This window comes from Anas acuta, chromosome 25, assembly GCF_963932015.1.
Source record: "Anas acuta chromosome 25, bAnaAcu1.1, whole genome shotgun sequence".
NCBI lineage: Eukaryota > Metazoa > Chordata > Aves > Anseriformes > Anatidae > Anas > Anas acuta.
This window is the reverse complement of record NC_089003.1, coordinates 4,647,572-4,669,653: the sequence shown is the minus strand read 5'-3', so window position 1 is coordinate 4,669,653 and position 22,082 is coordinate 4,647,572. Positions and strand designations below refer to the sequence as shown.

General features: G+C 54.4%; 1 protein-coding gene and 1 gene segment (V, D, J or C); both read left to right on the top strand.

Annotated features, from left to right (window-relative positions):
- Positions 1–22,082, top strand: part of LOC137844684 (Ig heavy chain Mem5-like) — a 57,523-nt gene that overhangs the window by 18,046 nt on the left and 17,395 nt on the right. The window contains exons 1-2 of one of the 3 annotated variants that reach the window (XM_068661224.1): positions 18,868–19,016; positions 19,285–19,581. The exons of 1 other annotated variant lie outside the window; for it this stretch is intronic. In XM_068661224.1, the coding sequence (XP_068517325.1) occupies positions 18,959–19,016; positions 19,285–19,581 (355 nt within the window). In that variant the 5' untranslated portion in view covers positions 18,868–18,958. Of the gene's footprint in view, positions 1–18,867; positions 19,017–19,284; positions 19,582–22,082 lie in introns of those variants that run through there. One more of the 3 variants, XM_068661222.1, reaches the window with a different exon arrangement.
- On the top strand, positions 2,747–9,829 carry LOC137844692 (Ig heavy chain V region 6.96-like). The segment is given in 3 exon segments: positions 2,747–4,862; positions 5,260–5,436; positions 7,714–9,829. Coding segments are annotated over 3 exon segments (573 nt in total).

The following is a 22,082-nucleotide window of genomic DNA, read 5'->3' as shown; positions in this document are numbered from 1 at the left end:
TTCCCTTTTTCCCTTGGGGACTGAAAAGCATTTGGGTTCTAGCAACAGCGTTGCCTGCTTCCATCAAGATGTGTGTGGGTCATTTTTATGTGCCTTTGAGAGTGTAGAAGTGGGTGATTAACTCTGCTGTGGTTTCAGGTACAGTTCAGGGTGATGAAATCCAACCAACGAGGACTACAGTGTGGGGACAAGCAGGGCAAACAGAGACTTTGCAGTGTACTTACAGCTCCAACGCCTCTTATATTTACGTGGCTTGGTACTGGCAGCATCCCAATGGGTCTCTGCAGTACTTGCTCCAGAGCAAGGGCCGGGGAGGCTCCTACATTCACACAGCCCCATTTGCCCGCAAGAGGTTTTCCGGCAAGGCTGATGAGAGCTCTGGGACATTGTTCATCCATGCACTGGAGCTGAAGGACAATGCACTGTATTACTGCACCCTGCAGGGACCACAGTGAGAGGTACCCCAGGGCACCTAGACAACATCAAGTTCCTCCACTCCCTCTTGCCTGTTCACAAGTTGTGGTAGGTTTAACTTGGCTGGCTGTCAGTCAACTCTTACTTTCTGGAGGTGGGTGGAGAAAATATGGTGATAAAACTCCTGAGTCAAGCTAAAGACAGGGAGACCACTTACCAGTTTGCATCACATGCAGGGCATTGCCAGGACTGCGTGAGCTGCAGCGCTCATTTGAGCCGTGTCAGCTGTAAGCTGCTCCCAGAGAGCAAGTGTGCATCACTATATACCACAGATAGCCCTGTCCTTTCTGCAAGAGCTCCTTTCTCATAACACTACATTCTTTCTCCAAAGTCCCCCAAACCCACAATGTAATCTGAGGAGGATGCTCAGCATATTTCTGGTCACCAAAATAGCTTGCGTAGTTTAGCTGCCTTCAGCCCCTCTCTGCCTGCCTTTGGTCTCCTTCTTCACTTGGGCTTTAGAAAAAATGTTGCCTATTTCCATTGTTACTTCCCTCAGTGACCCATCCCTGTGCCATTTCCAGAGCTGGAAAAAGAAAAGCAGTTGAGTGAAGAGCTGTGCTGTGACTCCAGTTGTGTTTCAGGGCAGTAAGATCCAAGCAATGAAGTCTGCATTGCGGGGCTGAGCACAGTACACAGAGACCCTTTGATGCAGATGTGAGTAGAGACTGGATGAAGAACTCCTAGAGAGCAGCCCTGCTGAGAAGGACTTGGGGGTTCTGCTGGATAAAAAGCTCGACATGAAGCATCAGTGCGCGGCTTGCAGCCCAGAAGGCCAACTGCATTCTGGGCTGCATTAAATGAGGAGTGAGTATCATGATGAGGGAGGTGTTTGTCTCCCTGTAATCTGCCCTTGTGAGGCCCCGCTGGATCCCACAATACTGGATTGGCACTGGTTCAAATACCAATGTGGCAATTAGCATCTGTAGCAGTCCTGTTCATGGATGGGTTGACAGTTCACAGGCAGTTGATGGTGAGTCTGAGTCCACACCAAGAACACGCGGCTTCTTCTTTTGTACATTTTCATATGCCCTCTCCTCAGTCCTCTCAAGGCAATTAAATGGAAATCTGGGGCTCATGATGAGCTCGTGCTTAGCCTCGTGTCCTGGCTGTCTTCCTCTTTCCCCCTCCCTGACAGTAATGTCAGTGCTCAGGCTGCAATGGGACCAAGAGCTCCTGAGCACGGGTGCTTGCAGCTGCAGGATGGAAGAGATGTGGCTTTTGCTGCCGGCCCCCATGGCCACAGCAGGCAGCGAGCGGCCGAGCACCTTTTCCATGTGGCTCCGGAACGGCACTGCCGGGTCCCTCCTGCCGGGCTGCGCGGGGCTCGAGGCCGGGGCAGCGCCGGGAGGGCAGGGCCAGGAGGCTCCCTCCCTGCCTCCGGCTGCCGGGGCGCCGCGCTCCTCCGCTGCCCACCGAGCTGCCCCGCGCCCCGCCCCGCGGCCGCCTCCTCCTCCGCCGAAGGGGCCGCGGCCCCGCGGGGGGCGGTGTGGGCCGGGCGTGGGCGGGCGGAGCGGTGGGCGCTGCCCCAGCGAGGGCCCGACTTGTGGTGCGGGCAGGAGCGGCCCGAGCTTGGCCCCGCTCTGCTGCTGTCCGCCTCCCGCCGGGCGCGGCAGGGCCCGATGGCGGGCGGGCTGGGGCCGCGGCTGCTGGCCTTGGCCTTGGCCTTGGGGCCGGCAGGTGAGCGGCGGGCGGGGAGGGCAGATTGGTAGGGGGCCGTGTCCAGTGTGTGCGGGAGAGGGAGGCTGTCGCGGTCGGGAAGGCTTTGGGAGCAGCCCTGAGGATCCCAGAAGAGGGCAGTCGGGGCAGTGCCCCTGGCCAGGGGCTTTGCGTGGAGCAAGCGGGTTGGCGTTCCTGTCTGTGCTGGGCTGGAGTTGCTGTAGGTTCTGGAGAGGATCTTCCATCCGTGGGCACATGCATCCCTGCTCACTGTGATCTCTTTCTTCAGGTGTTTGGGCTGAATTAAAGCTGGTGGAGTCTGGTGGAGGTCTGCGAGCACCTGGAGACTCCGTGCAGCTCTCCTGCCAGGGATCTGGATTCAGCTTTGAAGATTATCGTGTCTATTGGTACCGTCAGGCACCCGGTCGAAGTCTCGAGTGGGTGTCCTTAATTTACTATTATGGAGAATATGGCAAAGCAGTGGAGGGCCGAGCCAGTGTCTCCCGGGACAATTCCCAGTCCAAGTCTTCTCTGTCCCTGAGCTCGCTGGTACCCCAGGACTCAGCCCAGTACTTCTGTGCAGTTGGCACAGGGACAGGAAATCCAGCTGAGCTTTAACACAAACCTAGTGCCAGGGCCCCTCACCTCTCCTACATATACTGCTGCCACAGAGGCTACATGTATTGCAGCCTCTGGCTGCTGGAGGATCCACTCCTTCCCACCCCGCTCTCTGCCCTATGCTCACCTCCTCATCCACCAAGGAGTCTGCAGGGCAGTGGGAAGCAGGATGGACACTAAGTGCATGTTCTTTTTATTCTATCCGTATCAGGATTTGGTAGGTGAGCCTGATGGTTGGACTTGATGATCTTACAGCCTTAATGATTCTATGGTTCTGTGATTTCCATGCACGTCACCAGCTGGGGATGCAGGCTGATTGTGAATGACTATAGTATCTCATGACAGCAGCATACACACAGGTCCGCATTCCTCTTGGTCTCTGTCTAGAGCAAAAATTCCTTTCCCTACACCTTATGGAAGGCTGCCATGTGTGGGTGTGCAGCCCACCACCTCCTGGGAGAGTTTCTAGGTGTTGAAATGTATTGTCCTGCATGCCCTGCATCCCTGGGACTGCACTTGCTGCTTTTGTTCTGCCTCTATGGGGATAGAAAGCTAAAGTGTTCCCTGACATGAACCTCCTACTGGGGCTTCTCACCCTCTCCATGTTCACTCGCATCCCCCAGCAAAGAGGCCAGCCAGGATGTGGGCTGGGACAGATTGCAGCTTTGGCCTCTGCTGCCAGAGCTTGATGCACCAGTAGAGGGGTGTCCAGAGATTCTCTCAGGTAGTGGGACTACTCAAGAAATCCCTCATTACAAGTGAGCCAGAATGCTGGTTTTGTCTAGGATAGAGTTATTTTTCCTCCAAGTGTCTGGTAGGGTGCTGTGTTTTGGAGTTAGGATGAAAATAATGTTGATAACACACTGATGTTGTAATTGTTGCAGAGCAGTCCTTACAAGAAAGAGAGAAAGAAAGGATTTTTTGTTTGTTGGTTTCTTTTGTAGTTGTTGTGTTGTTGTGTTTTTCCTTTTTAGTTTGGTACAGCCTCCAGAGATATATTTTCAATTTATTGTTTTGTTAAGGCCTTAATCCAAATAGGGCATATGCATGAGTCAACCCTCCAATATCAATTTCTCCCGGAATGTGCTCAAAATGTTTGAGACACACCAAGTTGAATTGTGACTTTTCTTCTAGTTAGCCTCAGGGACATCCTTTCTGATGTGTTGGTTGTTGGTCTACCGGCCAGCTGAAGGTGAGGCTGAGAGAGGGAGTTAGAAGAATCTTATCAAGTAATGATAGAGCACTGACGGCGTTAAACTAGGATGCTGCTTAGTGTCTTTGCTAACTGTGGTGCATTGTGCAAATTAACTAAAGCAAGAAGCCTTGTGCCCCTTACCAAGGTCAGTCTCTTAATAAGAGTGTGAGCCTATCTTAAGAAACTGGTAGAAACTGGTGCTGCGGATGGACAAGAGCCAAGGAGCAACTGAGTCTGCGCAAAGACAAGAGGTCAACTGGCAGTGAGGAGGAAGAGTCATCAGTCTTCATCCCCACGATCCCCGATGACCATCACCAGATTACACTACACAAGCGCAGATGGGAGGAGTTTATGGAAATGACTCCTTGGAACTAGTTTTAATACAAAGCGGGGACAGGTAATGAATACGTAAGGGCGTATTGTGAAACTTCATGCATAGGTAGCTCTTTACCGCATATAAGCAAGGCAAGTTGCGGTGTCAGGTGAGCACGTTTCTGACGGGACTACTCCCCGTGCTGCCCAGCGCTGAATAAACATACCTACGTTACAATCTTACTGATTGTGGAGTCAGTTTGGTTCAAGTGAAGGGCAGGGCCAGGAGGCTCCCTGCCTGCCTCCGGCTGCCGGGGCGCCGCGCTCCTCCGCTGCCCGCCGAGCTGCCCCGCGCCCCGCCCCGCGGCCGCCTCCTCCTCCGCCGAAGGGGCCGCGGCCCCGCGGGGGGCGGTGTGGGCCGGGCGTGGGCGGGCGGAGCGGTGGGCGCTGCCCCGGCGAGGGCCCGACTTGTGGTGCGGGCAGGAGCGGCCCGAGCTTGGCCCCGCTCTGCTGCTGTCCGCCTCCCGCCGGGCGCGGCAGGGCCCGATGGCGGGCGGGCTGGGGCCGCGGCTGCTGGCCTTGGCCTTGGCTTTGGGGCCGGCAGGTGAGCGGCGGGAGGCGAGGGCATCGGGCCCTGGGCGGGGTTGGGGCTGGGGCTGAAACGTGTCGGGGCTGGGCCAGCGGGTGGCCGTGACCGACGTGGAGCGTCTCCTGGTGCTGCCCTGCCGGGCGCACTGGGGTCCGGCGCTCTCCGTCGTCGTTGTGGAGCGTACTGTGTGTGCGGGAATGGTAGGCTTTCCAGGTCCGGGAGTCTTTGGGAGGAGCCCCGGCTGAGTCCCGAGGAGGGCAGTCGGCGCAGTGCCCCTGGCCATGGGCTTTGTCGGGAGCAACGGGGATGGTGTTACAGGTTGTGCTGTGCTGTAGTCACTGGAGCGTCTAGACAGCATCCTCCTCTATCCTTGGCCACACACTGTCCCACTCCCTGTGCTCTCCTTCTGCAGGCGTTTGGACTCAGTTGAGGTTGGTGGAGTCTGGTGGAGGTCTGCGAGCACCTGGAGACTCCGTGCAGCTCTCCTGCCAGGTGTCCACACCCAACTTCGAAGATTATTCTGTCCGCTGGTTCCGTCAGGCACGCGGTGGTTGTCTCGAATGGGTGTCTTACATCAGCAGCCGGTCTGGTACTGTAAAGCAATACGGGGCTACAGTAGAAGGTCGAGCCACAGCCTCCCGGGACAATTCACGGGCTGAGTCATCTCTGTCCCTCCAACATCTGCATGTGGGGGACTCAGGCCGCTATTTCTGTGCTGTTCGCACAGGGACAGGAAATCCAGCAGAGCTTTAACAAAAATCCCTTTGCAGGGCATGGCCTGTGTTAGCTGCAGGGCTGGTTTGGGCTGTGTAAGCTGTGGGCTGCTTCCAGGGAGCAAGGGTGCATCACAGATGGCCCTGTCCTTTCTGTAAGTGTTCCTTTCTCTTAATCACCCCTTTCTCTCAAGTGAGCAACTGAAGCTAACTGCATCCTGTGCTGCAGTAATAGAGGAGCGGGTGTAGGTAGAGATAGTTGATTGTCTTCCTCTAATCTCCCCCTATTATGCCCCACTTGGAGTACTGTGTAAAGGTCTGGAGCTCCCAGCACAAGAAGGATGTTGATCTGTTAGAGCCGGTCCAGAGGAGTGCCACAAATATGGTCATGGGGCTGGAGCAGGTCTCATATGAAAAAAGGCTGAGAGATGTGGGGCTGTTTATCCCACAGAAGCAAAAGCTTGCAGGTGACCTCATTGCAACCTTTTAGTATTTGACGGGGGCTTGTAGAAGGGATGGAGAGCAACTCTTTACTCATTTGGATGTTGACAGGATGAGGGGGAATGGTTTTAAACTAAAAGAGTGGAGATTTAGATGAGGGGTTAGGAGGGCCCAGGTGGGGCACCACTTTCTTCACTCAGAGGGTGGTGAGGCACTGGTACAGGTTGCCCAGAGATGTTGTGGATGCCCCACCCTTAGAGGTGTTCAAGACCAGGTTGGATAAGGCTCTGATCAACCTGATCTCTTGGGTGGCATCCCTGCCTATGGCAGGGGGTTGGAACTAAATGTTTTTTGGTTACCCTTCCATCCCAAACCGTTCTATGACTATTAAATTAGTGTATAACTGAGTATGAAAAGCCTGCAAACTGAAGCATTGTGCTAAGGTGTTGCTCGGCCCTTTAAACCTGTCTTACAGGTAAACCTTTGAAGAACCAGAATTTGAAAAGGCAAAAACCAGAATGAGTACAAATATATATATATATATATTTCTGAAATATATGATCTGCCAGTTTCAAGCTGCAATGATTTGCATGTGTGTCTGTGTGTGTGTGCAGGAGGGGTGGTGCTCATCTTCTGTGTTGGAGGAGGACTATGTATAAAAAGGTTAGAGAATACATTGTGGAATTCCCTAAAATCTCGGAAAATTGTCCCGTGTGAAGTCTGAGTCATGGCTCACTGGAAAGCAAGGGTAATAGGAGGGGCAGTGCTGACCTTATTTTAAAAAATAGCAATGCCTTCTGCTTTGTGAAAGAACCTGTAAAGTGGACTGACATTACAAAGAGTCCCAAGCCCCCAGTGGTTCCAAAATCTAAGAACAACGTTTATCTGTCTTCAATACTGTGATGTGACTGAGCTGTCAGCACAGAGGTGATGCAGAAGCAGGTCACCCCTGAGCATCAATCGGTTGTGCTGGAGTTAGACCAAAAGTACAGGATCCATCAGGCCACAGATACCCCACGATGCAGTGCCTGGGGAGATACTGCTATGAAAGACGTACCAGTGGACATGCCTATGTGGAGTGGAGAAGGCTTCTCCTTTCAGTCCGGAGAAGATGAGGCTCGGTCTGCTTAGTGGAGGCCTCTCTCCCGCTCCCTGAAAGGAAGTTGTGGGGAGCTGTGGGCCGGCCTGTTGTCGCTGATAACGAGCGATAGGACAAGAGGGGCCGCGGCCCCGCGGGGGGCGGTGTGGGCCGGTCGTGGGCGGGCGGAGCGGTGGGCGCTGCCCCGGCGAGGGCCCGACTTGTGGTGCGGGCAGGAGCGGCCCGAGCTTGGCCCCGCTCTGCTGCTGTCCGCCTCCCGCCGGGCGCGGCAGGGCCCGATGGCGGGCGGGCTGGGGCCGCGGCTGCTGGCCTTGGCCTTGGCCTTGGGGCCGGCAGGTGAGCGGCGGGCGGGGAGGGCAGCGGGGCCGGGGCAGGGGCCGTGTCCGGTGTGTGCGGGAGAGGGAGGCTGTCGGGGTCGGGGAGGCTTTGGGAGCAGCCCCGTCTGAGTCCCGAGGAGGGCAGTCGGGGCAGTGTCCCTGGCCAGGGGCTTTTTTTGGGATCAACGGGGTTGGTCACTCAGGCTGTGCTGTGCTGTAGTCGCAGGAGCTTCTAGAAAGCATCCTTCCTGTCCATGGGCACACGCATCCCTGCTCACTGTGCTCTCCTTCTGCAGGCGTTTGGGCTGAATTGAAGTTGGTGGAGTCTGGTGGAGGTCTGCGAGCACCTGGAGACTCCGTGCATCTCTCCTGCCAGGGATCTGGACTCCGTTTTGACGATTATTATGTCTATTGGTACCGTCAGGCACCCGGTGGAAGTCTCGAGTGGTTGTCCTTCATTAGCTCTGGTGGTAGCACTGTACAATATGGCAAAGCAGTGAAGGGCCGAGCCAGTGTCTCCCGGGACAATTCCCAGTCCAAGTCTTCTCTGTCCCTGAGCTCCCTGGTACCCCAGGACTCAGCCGAGTACTTCTGTGCAGTTCGCACAGGGACAGGAAATCCAGCTGCGCTTTAACACAAACCTGCTGCCAGGGCCCCTCACCTTTCCTACATATATTGCTGCCGCAGAGGCTTCGTTTATTGCAGCCTCTGGCTGCTGTAGGTGCTGGAGGAGCCTCTGACTCCTTCCCACCACGCTCTCTGCCCTATGCTCACCTCCTCATCCACCAAGGAGTCTGCAGGCCAGTGGGAAGCAAGATGGACACTAAGTGCATGTTCTTTTTATTCTATCCATATCAGGATTTGGTAGGTGAGCCTGATGGTTGGACTTGATGATCTTACAGCCTTAATGATTCTATGGTTCTGTGATTTCCGTGCACGTCACCAGCTGGGGATGCAGGCTGATTGTGAATGACTATAGCATCTCATGATACCAGCATACACACAGGTCCGCATTCCTTTTGGTCTCTGTCTAGATCAAAAATTCCTTTCCCTACACCTTATGGAAGGCTGCCATGTGTGGGTGTGCAGCCCACCATCTCCTGGGAGAGTTTCTAGGTGTTGAAATGTATTGTCCTGCATGCCCTGCATCCCCGGGACTGCACTTGCTGCTTTTGTGCTGCCTCTGTGGGGATAGAAAGCTGAAGTGTTCCCTGACATGAACCTCCTACTGGGGCTTCTCACCCTCTCCATGTTCACTCTCGTCCCCCAGCAAAGGGGCCGAGATAGGATGTGGGCTGGGACAGATTGCAGCTTTGGCCTGTGCTGCCAGAACATGATGCACCAGTAGAGGGGTGTCCAGGGATTCTTTCAGGTAGTGGGACTACTCAAGAAATCCGTCATTACAAGTGAGCCAGAATGCTGGTTTTGTCTAGGATAGAGTTAATTTTCCTCCAAGTGTCTGGTAGGGTGCTGTGTCTTGTACTTAGGGTGAAAATAATGTTGATAACACACTGATGTTATAATTGTTGCAGAGCAGTCCTAACAAGAAAGAAAGAAAGAAAGAAAGAAAGAAAGAAAGAAAGGATTTTTTTTTTTTTTTTTTGGTTTCTATTGTTGTTGTGTTTTTCGTTTTTAGTTCTGTACAGGTTCCAGAGAGATATTTTCAATGTATTGTTTTGTTAAGGCCTTAATCCAAATAGGACATATGCATGAGTCAACCCTCCAATATCAAATTCTCCCGGAATGTGCTCAAAATGTTTGAGACACACCAGGTTGAATTGTGACTTTTCTTCTAGTTAGCCTCAGGAGCATCTCTTCCGATGTGTTGGTTGTTGGTCTACCGGCCAGCTGACGGTGAGGCTGAGAGAGGGAGTTAGGAGAATCTTATCAAGTAGCGATAGAGCACTGACGACATTAAACTAGGATGCTGCTTAGTGTCTTTGCTACCTATGGTGCATTGTGCAAATTAACTAAAGCAAGAAGCCTTGTGCCCCTTACCATGGTCAGTCTCTTAATAAGAGTGTGAGCCTATTTTAGGAAACTGGTAGAAACTGGTGCTGCGGATGGACAAGAGCCAAGGAGCAACTGAGTCTGTGCAAAGACAAGAGGTCAACTAGCGGTGAGGAGGAAGAGTCATCAGTCTTCATTGCCACGACCCCTGACAACCACCACCAGATTACACTACACAAGCGCAGATGGGAGGAGTTTATGGAAATGACTCCTTGGAACTAGTTTTAATACAAAGCGGGGACAGGTAATGAATACGTAAGGGCGTATTGTGAAACTTCATGCATAGGTAACTCTTTACCGCATATAAGCAAGGCAAGTTGCGGTGTCAGGTGAGCACGTTTCTGACGGGACTACCCCCGGTGCTGCCCAGTGCTGAATAAACACACCTACGTTACAATCTTACTGATTGTGGAGTCAGTTTTGTTCAAGTCAAGGGCAGGGCCAGGAGGCTCCCTCCCTGCGTCCGGCTGCCGGGGCGCCGCGCTCCTCCGCTGCCCGCCGAGCTGCCCCGCGCCCCGCCCCGCGGCCGCCTCCTCGTCCGCCGAAGGGGCCGCGGCCCCGCGGGGGGCGGTGTTGGCCGGGCGTGGGCGGGCGGAGCGGTGGGCGCTGCCCCGGCGAGGGCCCGACTTGTGGTGCGGGCAGGAGCGGCCCGAGCTTGGCCCCGCTCTGCTGCTGTCCGCCTCCCGCCGGGCGCGGCAGGGCCCGATGGCGGGCGGGCTGGGGCCGCGGCTGCTGGCCTTGGCCTTGGCCTTGGGGCCGGCAGGTGAGCGGCGGGCGGGGAGGGCAGCGGGGCCGGGGCCGTGTCCGGTGTGTGCGGGAGAGGGAGGCTGTCGGGGTCGGGGAGGCTTTGGGAGCAGCCCCGTCTGAGCCCCGAGGTGAGCAGTCAGGACAGTGCCCCTGGCCGGGGGCTTTAGTGGGAGAAAATTGGTTGTTATCTCTGGCAGCCCCAGACAAGGGGCATCAGGTTTCCTGGGGATCCGCCTCCCTCTGTGGGCACACACTGCCTTGTTCCAAGTGCTTTCCTTCCACAGGGGTGTGGGCACAGCCGAGCGTTGTGGAGGTCTGCAGCTGGCTGGGGGCTCCGTGGTCCCTTCCTGGCAGGGTTCCAGAATCAGGCAAGGTGGCAGTGTTGAGTGGGCATCCTTCATCAGCACAGATTCCACATACACTGAATTTGGGCCAGAAGTGGAGGGCCAAGCCATGGCTTCCCTCGATGACTTCTTGTCTGAGGTGCATCAGTCCCTGACTGCCCTGTGCCTTCAGGATTCACCCTGCAGTTTCTGTGATGTTAGCATAAGGACAGAAAATCCAGCTGAGCTTTAACAAAAACCTTTTTCCAGTTCACAGCCAAGGCTGCATGAGCTGCAGGGATGGCAGGAGGTGGGCGAGCTTTGGGCTGGTCGCAGGAAGAAAGGGAACATTACCACACAGCACTGGTGGCCTCGTTTTTTCTGCAGAAGTTCCTTTCTCTTAACCACCCTTTTCTTCCTCCATAGTCCCAGAAACAGTACTGTAACCTGAGGAGGAATTTCAGCATATTTCTTGTCACCCAAGCATCTTGGCCAATGTGCCTGCAGCTCATCTCCACCTGCCCTTGTTCCCTTTTTCCCTTGGGGACTGAAAAGCATTTGGGTTCTAGCAACAGCGTTGCCTGCTTCCATCAAGATGTGTGTGGGTCATTTTTATGTGCCTTTGAGAGTGTAGAAGTGGGTGATTAACTCTGCTGTGGTTTCAGGTACAGTTCAGGGTGATGAAATCCAACCAACGAGGACTACAGTGTGGGGACAAGCAGGGCAAACAGAGACTTTGCAGTGTACTTACAGCTCCAACGCCTCTTATATTTACGTGGCTTGGTACTGGCAGCATCCCAATGGGTCTCTGCAGTACTTGCTCCAGAGCAAGGGCCGGGGAGGCTCCTACATTCACACAGCCCCATTTGCCCGCAAGAGGTTTTCCGGCAAGGCTGATGAGAGCTCTGGGACATTGTTCATCCATGCACTGGAGCTGAAGGACAATGCACTGTATTACTGCACCCTGCAGGGACCACAGTGAGAGGTACCCCAGGGCACCTAGACAACATCAAGTTCCTCCACTCCCTCTTGCCTGTTCACAAGTTGTGGTAGGTTTAACTTGGCTGGCTGTCAGTCAACTCTTACTTTCTGGAGGTGGGTGGAGAAAATATGGTGATAAAACTCCTGAGTCAAGCTAAAGACAGGGAGACCACTTACCAGTTTGCATCACATGCAGGGCATTGCCAGGACTGCGTGAGCTGCAGCGCTCATTTGAGCCGTGTCAGCTGTAAGCTGCTCCCAGAGAGCAAGTGTGCATCACTATATACCACAGATAGCCCTGTCCTTTCTGCAAGAGCTCCTTTCTCATAACACTACATTCTTTCTCCAAAGTCCCCCAAACCCACAATGTAATCTGAGGAGGATGCTCAGCATATTTCTGGTCACCAAAATAGCTTGCGTAGTTTAGCTGCCTTCAGCCCCTCTCTGCCTGCCTTTGGTCTCCTTCTTCACTTGGGCTTTAGAAAAAATGTTGCCTATTTCCATTGTTACTTCCCTCAGTGACCCATCCCTGTGCCATTTCCAGAGCTGGAAAAAGAAAAGCAGTTGAGTGAAGAGCTGTGCTGTGACTCCAGTTGTGTTTCAGGGCAGTAAGATCCAAGCAATGAAGTCTGCATTGCGGGGCTGAGCACAGTACACAGAGACCCTTTGATGCAGATGTGAGTAGAGACTGGATGAAGAACTCCTAGAGAGCAGCCCTGCTGAGAAGGACTTGGGGGTTCTGCTGGATAAAAAGCTCGACATGAAGCATCAGTGCGCGGCTTGCAGCCCAGAAGGCCAACTGCATTCTGGGCTGCATTAAATGAGGAGTGAGTATCATGATGAGGGAGGTGTTTGTCTCCCTGTAATCTGCCCTTGTGAGGCCCCGCTGGATCCCACAATACTGGATTGGCACTGGTTCAAATACCAATGTGGCAATTAGCATCTGTAGCAGTCCTGTTCATGGATGGGTTGACAGTTCACAGGCAGTTGATGGTGAGTCTGAGTCCACACCAAGAACACGCGGCTTCTTCTTTTGTACATTTTCATATGCCCTCTCCTCAGTCCTCTCAAGGCAATTAAATGGAAATCTGGGGCTCATGATGAGCTCGTGCTTAGCCTCGTGTCCTGGCTGTCTTCCTCTTTCCCCCTCCCTGACAGTAATGTCAGTGCTCAGGCTGCAATGGGACCAAGAGCTCCTGAGCACGGGTGCTTGCAGCTGCAGGATGGAAGAGATGTGGCTCTCGCTGCCGGCCCCCGTGGGCACAGCAGGCAGCGAGCGGCCGAGCACCTTTTCCATGTGGCTCCGGAACGGCACTGCCGGGTCCCTCCTGCCGGGCTGCGCGGGGCTCGAGGCCGGGGCAGCGCCGGGAGGGCAGGGCCAGGAGGCTCCCTCCCTGCCTCCGGCTGCCGGGGCGCCGCGCCCCTCCGCTGCCCGCCGAGCTGCCCCGCGCCCCGCCCTGCGGCCGCCTCCTCCTCCGCCGAAGGGGCCGCGGCCCCGCGGGGGGCGGTGTGGGCCGGTCGTGGGCGGGCGGAGCGGTGGGCGCTGCCCCGGCGAGGGCCCGACTTGTGGTGCGGGCAGGAGCGGCCCGAGCTTGGCCCCGCTCTGCTGCTGTCCGCCTCCCGCCGGGCGCGGCAGGGCCCGATGGCGGGCGGGCTGGGGCCGCGGCTGCTGGCCTTGGCCTTGGCCTTGGGGCCGGCAGGTGAGCGGCGGGCGGGGAGGGCAGCGGGGCCGGGGCCGTGTCCGGTGTGTGCGGGAGAGGGAGGCAGTCGGGGTCGGGGAGGCTTTGGGAGCAGCCCCGTCTGAGTCCCGAGCAGGGCAGTCGGGGCAGTGCATCTGGCGAGTGGCTTTCTCAAGAGTAAGGGGGTTAGCGGCTTATGCTGTGCTGGTCTGGGGTTGGTGGGCCTTCTGGTTAGCATCCTCTTCTTTCTGTGTTCTCACTGCCTCACTCCATGTGCTCTCATACAGGCGTGTGGGCACAGTGGAGGTTGGTGGAGTCTGGTGGAGGCGTGCAAGCGCCTGGGAACACCGTGCTTCTCTCCTGCCAGGGATCCGGATTCACCTTCAGTTCATTTGCTATACAGTGGTACCGTCAGGCACCCGGTGGCAGTCTCGAGTGGGTGTCTTACATCAGCAGCCGGTGTGGTAGTACAAAGCAATACGGGGCTGCAGTACAAGGTCGAGCCACAGCCTTCCGGGACAATTCACGGTCCGAGTCATCTCTGTCCCTCCAGCACCTGCATGTGGGGGACTCAGCCCGCTATTTCTGTGCTGTTCGCACAGGGACAGGAAATCCAACAGGGCTTTAACAAAAATCCCTTTGCAGGGCGTGGCCAGGACTGGGTGAGCTGCAGAGCTCATCTGGGTTGTGTCCGCTGTAGGCTGCTCCCAGGGAGCAAGGGTGCATCACTGTATACTACAGATAGCCCTGTCCTTTCTGCAAGAGCTCCTTTCTCTTAACACTACATTCTTTCTCTGAAGTCCCCCAAACCCATAATGTAATCTGAGGAGGATGCTCAGCATATTTCTGGTCACCAAACCAGCTTGCCTATTTTAGCTGCCTTCAACCCCTGTCTGCCTGCCTTTGGTCTCCTTCTTCACTTGGGCTTTAGAAAAAATGTTGCCTATTTCCATTGTTACTTCCCTCAGTGACCCGTCCCTGTGCCCTTTCCATGAGCTGGAAAAAGAAAAGCAGATGTGTGAAGAGCTGTGCTGTGACTCCAGTTGTGTTTCAGGGCAGTAAGATCCAAGCAATGGAGTCTGCATTGCGGGGCTGAGCACAGTACACAGAGACCCTGTGATGCACTTATAGGTCCAGCGTTTCTTACATTTACATGGCCTGTCACCAGCAGCATCCCAGTTGGCAGTACTTGCTCCAGACAAGGGCCAAGGAGGCTGCTACAGCCCTAGGCCTGTACAGTTGCTGCAGAGAATGGGATTGCTGAATCTCCTGCAGTGCGCCCAAGGTCTTTCTCTAGGAGATACACCTTAGAAGATAGTATGGGAAACATTCGGAGAATCCCTTGTTGCTCAAAAATCTTCTCTCCCATCATAGCCTCAGGCTATGGCTCATCCTAATTGTACTGCAAGTACCCTGGATGCAGCAAGGAGCTACAGTGCACCTGTCCAGAGGAAGAGGCTAAGCTCTCAGGCAATTACAAGCAAAATCCCTTTGAGAGTGGGCTATGTAGAACAACAGATATGCCTGTGCATGCCAGCCCTCAGAAGAAATCCACACACTTTGTCCTGTAGGCAAATTCTGTTGTTGACAGAATAGAAAGAAGGGATGCCACCCAAAGGGACCCGGACAAGCTTGAGAAGTGGGCACACATGAACCTAATGAGGTTCCACAAGTCTAAGTGCAAGGTGCTACCCCTGGGCCAGGGCAGTCCCAGACATGAGTACAGTCTGGATGTAGAAGGGGACTTGTAGAAGGGGTGGTTAGCAACTCATTGCTTGTTTGGACGTTGACAGGATGAGGGGGAATGGTTTTAAACTATAAGAGGAGAGATTTAGATGAGAGGTTAGGAGGGCCCAGGTAGGGCACCATTTTTTTTACTCAGAGGGTGGTGAGGCACTTGAAGATGGTGCCCAGAGAGGTTGTGGATGCCCCACCCTTGGAGGTGTTTGAGACCAGCTTGGATGAGGCTCTGATCAACCTGATCTATTGGGTGGCATCCCTGCCTATGGCAGGGGGTTGGAACTAAATGTTTTTCTATGTTTCCATCCATCCATAGCCATTCTTGGACTCTATTAAATTAGCATATAACTGAGTATGAAAAGCCTGCAAACTGAAGCATTGTGCTAAGGTGTTTCTCGGCCCTTTAAACCTGTCTTACAGGTAAACCTTTGAAGAACCAGAATTTGAAAAGGCAAAAACCAGAATGAGTACAAATATATATATATATATATATTTCTGAAATATATGATCTGCCAGTTTCAAGCTGCAATGATTTGCATGTGAGTCTGTGTGTGTGTGCAGGAGGGTGGTGCTCATCTTCTGTGTTGGAGGAGGACTATGTTTAAAAAGGTTAGAGAATACATTGTGGAATTCCCTAAAATCTCGGAAAATTGTCCCATGTGAAGTCTGAGTCATGGCTCACTGGAAAGCAAGGGTAATAGGAGGGGCAGTGCTGACCTTATTTAAAAAATAGCAATGCCTTCTGCTTTGTGAAAGAACCTGTAAAGTGGACTGACATTACAAAGAGTCCCAAGCCCCCAGTGGTTCCAAAATCGAAGAACAACGTTTAGCTGTCTTCAATACTGTGATGTGACTGAGCTGTCAGCACAGAGGTGATGCAGAAGCAGGTCACCCCTGAGCATCAATCGGTTGTGCTGGAGTTAGACCAAAAATACAGGATCCATCAGGCCACAGATACCCCACGATGCAGTGCCTGGGGAGATACTGCTATGAAAGACGTACCAGCGGACATGCCTATGTGGAGTGGAGAAGGCTTCTCCTTTCAGTCCGGAGAAGATGAGGCTCGGTCTGCTTAGTGGAGGCCTCTCTCCCGCTCCCTGAAAGGAAGTTGTGGGGAGCTGTGGGCCGGCCTGTTGTCGCTGATAACGAGCGATAGGACAAGAGGGGCCGCGGCCCCGCGGGGGGCGGTGTGGGCCGGTCGTGGGCGGGCGGAGCGGTGGGCGCTGCCCCGGCGAGGGCCCGACTTGTGGTGCGGGCAGGAGCGGCCCGAGCTTGGCCCCGCTCTGCTGCTGTCCGCCTCCCGCCGGGCGCGGCAGGGCCCGATGGCGGGCGGGCTGGGGCCGCGGCTGCTGGCCTTGGCCTTGGCCTTGGGGCCGGCAGGTGAGCGGTGGGCGGGGAGGGCAGCGGGGCCGGCGCCGGGGTCGGGTCCGGTGTGTGCGGGAGAGGGAGGCGGTCGGGATCGGGGAGGCTTTGGGAGCAGCCCCGGCTGAGTCCCGAGGAGAGCAGTCGGGGCAGTGCCCCTGGCCAGGGGCTTTGTGGGGAGCAACGGGGTTGGTCACTCAGGCTGTGCTGTGCTGTAGTCGCAGGAGCTTCTAGAAAGCATCCTTCCTGTCCTTGGGCACACACTGCCCCACTCCCTGTGCTCTCCTTCTGCAGGCGTTTCGGCTCAGAGTCTGGTGGTGTCTGGTGGAGGTCTGCAAGCACCTGGAGACTCCGTGCATCTCTCCTGCCAGGGATCCGGACTCCGTTTTGACGATTATTATGTCTATTGGTACCGTCAGGCACCCGGTGGAAGTCTTGAGTGGTTGTCCTTCATTAACACTTATGGTAGCACTGTAGAATATGGCAAAGCAGTGAAGGGCCGAGCCAGTGTCTCCCGGGACAATTCCCAGTCCAAGTCTTCTCTGTCCCTGAGCTCCCTGGTACCCCAGGACTCAGCCCAGTACTTCTGTGCAGTTCGCACAGGGACAGGAAATCCAGCTGAGCTTTAACACAAACCTGCTGCCAGGGCCCCTCACCTTTCCTACATGTATTGCTGCCACAGTGGCTTCATTTATTGCAGCCTCTGGCTGCTGTAGGTGCTGGAGGAGCCTCTGACTCCTTCCCACCACGCTCTCTGCCGTATGCTCACCTCCTCATCCACCAAGGAGTCTGCAGGGCAGTGGGAAGCAAGATGGACACTAAGTGCATGTTATTTTTATTCTACCCATATCAGGATTTGGTAGGTGAGCCTGATGGTTGGACTTGATGATCTTACAGCGTTAATGATTCTACGGTTATGTGATTTCCGTGCATGTCACCAGCTGGGGATGCAGGCTGATTGTGAATGACTATAGCATCTCATGATAGCAGCAGGCACACAGGTCCACATTCCTCTTGGTCTCTGTCTAGAGCAAAAATTCCTTTTCCTACACCTTATGGAAGGCTGCCATGTGTGGGTGTGCAGCCCACCATCTCCTGGGAGAGTTTCTAGGTGTTGAAATGTATTGTCCTGCATGCCCTGCATGCCCGGGACTGCACTTGCTGCTTTTGTTCTGCCTCTATGGGGATAGAAAGCTGAAGTGTTCCCTGACATGAACCTCCTACTGGGGCTTCTCACCCTCTCCATGCTCACTCGCATCCCCCAGCAAAGGGGCCAGCCAGGATGTGGGCTGGGACAGATTGCAGCTTTGGCCTGTGCTGCCAGAACATGATGCACCAGTAGAGGGGTGTCCAGGGATTCTTTCAGGTAGTGGGACTACTCAAGAAATCTGTCATTACAAGTGAGCCAGAATGCTGGTTTTGTCTAGGATAGAGTTAATTTTCCTCCAAGTGTCTGGTAGGGTGCTGTGTTCTGTACTTAGGATGAAAATAATGTTGATAACACACTGATGTTGTAATTGTTGCAGAGCAGTCCTTACAAGAAAGAAAGAGAGAAAGAAAGGATTTTTTGTTTGTTGGTTTCTTTTGTAGTTGTTGTGTTGTTGTGTTTTTTTGGTTTTAGTTTGGTACAGCTTCCAGAGAGATATTTTCAATTTATTGTTTTGTTAAGGCCTTAATCCAAATAGGACATATGCATGAGTCAACCCTCCAATATCAAATTCTCCCGGAATGTGCTCAAAATGTTTGAGACACACCAGGTTGAATTGTGACTTTTTTTCTAGTTAGCCTCAGGGGCATCTCTTCTGATGTGTTGGTTGTTGGTCTACCGGCCAACTGACGGTGAGGCTGAGAGAGGGAGTTAGGAGAATCTTATCAAGTAGCAATAGAGCACTGACGACATTAAACTAGGATGCTACTTAGTGTCTTTGCTAACTATGGTACATTGTGCAAATTAACTAAAGCAAGAAGCCTTGTGCCCCTTACGAAGGTCAGTCTCTTAATAAGAGTGTGAGCCTATTTTAGGAAACTGGTAGAAACTGGTGCTGCGGATGGACAAGAGCCAAGGAGCAACTGAGTCTGTGCAAAGACAAGAGGTCAACTAGCGGTGAGGAGGAAGAGTCATCAGTCTTCATTGCCACGACCCCTGACAACCACCACCAGATTACACTACACAAGCGCAGATGGGAGGAGTTTATGGAAATGACTCCGTGGAATTAATTTCAATACGAAGTGGGGACAGGTTATGAATACATAAGGGCGTATTGTGAAACTTCATGCATATGTAATTCTTTCTGCATATAAGCAAGGCAAGTTGCGGTGTCAGCTGAGCACGTTTCTGACGGGACTACCCCCCGTGCTGCCCAGTGCTGAAGAAACACACCTACGTTACAGTCTTACTGATTGTGGAGTCAGTTTTGTTCAAGTCAAGGGCAGGGCCAGGAGGCTCCCTGCCTGCCTCCGGCTGCCGGGGCGCCGCGCTCCTCCGCTGCCCGCCGAGCTGCCCCGCGCCCCGCCCCGCGGCCGCCTCCTCCTCCGCCGAAGGGGCCGCGGCCCCGCGGGGGGCGGTGTTGGCCGGGCGTGGGCGGGCGGAGCGGTGGGCGCTGCCCCGGCGAGGGCCCGACTTGTGGTGCGGGCAGGAGCGGCCCGAGCTTGGCCCCGCTCTGCTGCTGTCCGCCTCCCGCCGGGCGCGGCAGGGCCCGATGGCGGGCGGGCTGGGGCCGCGGCTGCTGGCCTTGGCCTTGGCCTTGGGGCCGGCAGGTGAGCGGCGGGCGGGGAGGGCAGCGGGCCGGGGCCGTGTCCGGTGTGTGCGGGAGAGGGAGGCTGTCGCGGTCGGGGAGGCTTTGGAACATCCCCGTCTGAGTCCCGAGGAGGGCAGTCAGGGCAGTGCCCCTGGACACGGGCTTTCTAGGGAGCAACGGGGTTGGTCACTCAGGCTGTGCTGTGCTGTAGTCGCAGGAGCTTCTAGAAAGCATCCTTCCTGTCCATGGACACACACTGCCCCACTCCCTGTGCTCTCCTTCTGCAGGCGTTTGGACTCAGTTGAGTGTGGTGGAGTCTGGTGGAGGTCTGCGAGCACATGGAGACTCCGTGCATCTCTCCTGCCAGGGATCTGGATTCACCTTTGGAAGTTATCCTGTCTGGTGGTACCGTCAGGCACGCGGTGGAAGTCTCGAGTGGCTGTCCGCCATTAGCTCTGGTGGTAGCACTGTAGAATATGGCAAAGCAGTGAAGGGCCGAGCCAGTGTCTCCCGGGACAATTCCCAGTCCAAGTCTTCTCTGTCCCTGAGCTCCCTGGTACCCCAGGACTCAGCCCAGTACTTTTGTGCAGTTGGCACAGGGACAGGAAATCCAGCTGAGCTTTAACACAAACCTGCTGCCAGGGCCCCTCACCTTTCCTACATATATTACTGCCACAGAGGCTACATATATTGCAGCCTCTGGCTGCTGTAGGTGCTGGAGGAGCCTCTGACTCCTTCCCACCCCGCTCTCTGCCCTATGCTCACCTCCTCATCCACCAAGGAGTCTGCAGGGCAGTGGGAAGCAGGATGGACACTAAGTGCATGTTCTTTTTATTCTATCCGTATCAGGATTTGGTTGGTGAGCTCGATGGTTGGACTTGATGATCTTACAGGTCTTTTGTAGCAGTAATGATTCGGCGGGAGGCGAGGGCAGCGGGCCCTGGGCGGGGTTGGGGCTGGGACTGAAACGTGTCGGGGCTAGGCCAGCGGGTTGCCGTGACCGATGTGGAGCGTCTCCTGGTGCCGCCCCACCAGGCGCACTGGGGTCCGGCGCTCTCCGTCGTCGTTGTGGAGGGTCCGGTGTGTGCGGGAGAGGGATGCAGGCCGGGGTGGGGTTGCATTGGGAGCAGCCCCATCTGAGCCCCGTGGAGCGCAGTCGGGGCTGCGGGCCTCACCAGGGGCTTTGTGGGGAAAAGGGGGTTGGCGGCTCAGGCTGTGATGTGATGGGGTTGCCGGGGCTTCTGGAGAACATGCTTCCTCCGTCGGTACGCACTGCCTCACTCCTTGTGCTCTCCTGCAGGTGTGTGTGCTGAATTGATGCTGGTGGAGTCTGGTGGACGTCTTCGAGTGCCAGGGGAATCCGTGCACCTCTCCTGCTGGGGATCTGACTTCAACTTTGCAATTTACAGTGTTCTGTGGTACCGTCAGGCACTTGGTGGGAGTCTTCAGTGGCTGTCCTATATTAACCCATATTCCTCATATATTAGATATGGCTCAGCAGTGAAAGGCCGAGCCACAGCCTCTCGAGATAATTCCAAGTCCAAGACAGCTCTGACCCTGAATAACCTGCACCTCCAGGACTCAGCCCGCTATTTCTGTGCTGTTCACACAGGGACAGGAAATCTAGCTGAGCTTTAACTGAATCCTGCTTGCAGGGCTCTGGCCCTTGGCACTGGAGCTTAATCGAGTTGCACAGGTGTTTGGGGCAGCTCCTAGAGAGCCATTTTTTTTTTACAACATACAGTTTTTAATTATTTGACTTAGAGAGACATGTTCTACTTGTTTCTGTCACCAGAGGAGCTCAAACACTTCTGATTGCTGTCTTCCTGTGTCTCTTCCTCACGTTCCTGAAACATCACCTTTGGAAACAAGTTTCCCTGTTTCCATTGTTTCCTGATAGGATGGGTGTCATGTAGTTGTCCTACAGATAAACCCTGGTCTGGTTTTAGGTATGGCTTGGTTTGCTTCAGTCCAGCCTACAGGCTTTGTACTCTCCCCTTTTCTCTGAGGGTTTCCCCTTCTCTCTGAGGGTTGAACAGGGGAAAAGGGGAGAGTACAAAGGGTCCTTTGGGAGCTCACCATAAGAAAGGAGATGTCTGTAGTTTCTCGTGGAAGACAGTTCAGGAAAGACAAAATTTGCCTTTCATCCAAAATGAGACAGTTTTCACATCAGTGTCTTGTAGGCTTAACAAAGCAGTATTGCAATAAAAGTAAATTTACATTATTTACATTATTTCCAATTGGTTCTTTCCCTGATAACATGAAAGTCTGTGCACACGTCTGAGTGCTTCATCTTATGGCCACATTCTGGGTTGGTTGTTGTTTTTCATGGGCTTCTCTCACAGATCTGAGAATATAATGGGAGCAAGAGCTACTGAGAATATGTCTTTACAGCCCCTGGATTCCATAGATCACAAGTAGAAGCCTGAGAAAATGAGAGAGTGGACGAAGCAATTGCTTGAGCTCTCACTGCTTGTTCATCCTTCTCATCTGGGGCTGTGGTTGCCCTTTTCCAGGTGCAGAGGCCTTTGGGCCCATAGTAGGGAAGGTCACAGAGTCTCTCACACTTAGCTGTCCCATCTCTGGTGTTCCCATAACTACACTTGGAGCTGGATCTGGCAGATTCCTGACAGAGACCTGCAGCATATAGTGCTGCAATATTTTTTGTAGGACTCCAACACTTTGCTTCATCCTTCCAGACTGGAGTCACCAGGTCTGCAGGCTCCTCCAGGAATGACCTTTCCCTGGAAGTGCTCCAGGAGGTGAGACCTGCTGGAAAACCAGATCTGAATTGGTTCTTGAAAACTCATGTTGTTTGGGGAGTCCCAGAGTGGTGCAGCACCAGGAGCTGAGCTGAAGAGGTTATTTTCCCTTGGACCTGAGTAGTCTCTTCCCTTTGTTTTTAGTTGTGGCTCCAGGTACATACCTGTTCACATGTGCACACTGAGGCTAGCAGGAATTTTTGCTGGGGACCCCAGCAAAGAGGGTATGGAGGGTGCCCTGGACCAGAACAACAATCCCGTAATCCATAGGTTTAAGGGGCTATAGAGGACCTGGCATGTCCTGCCATGCGGGGACAGTCCTG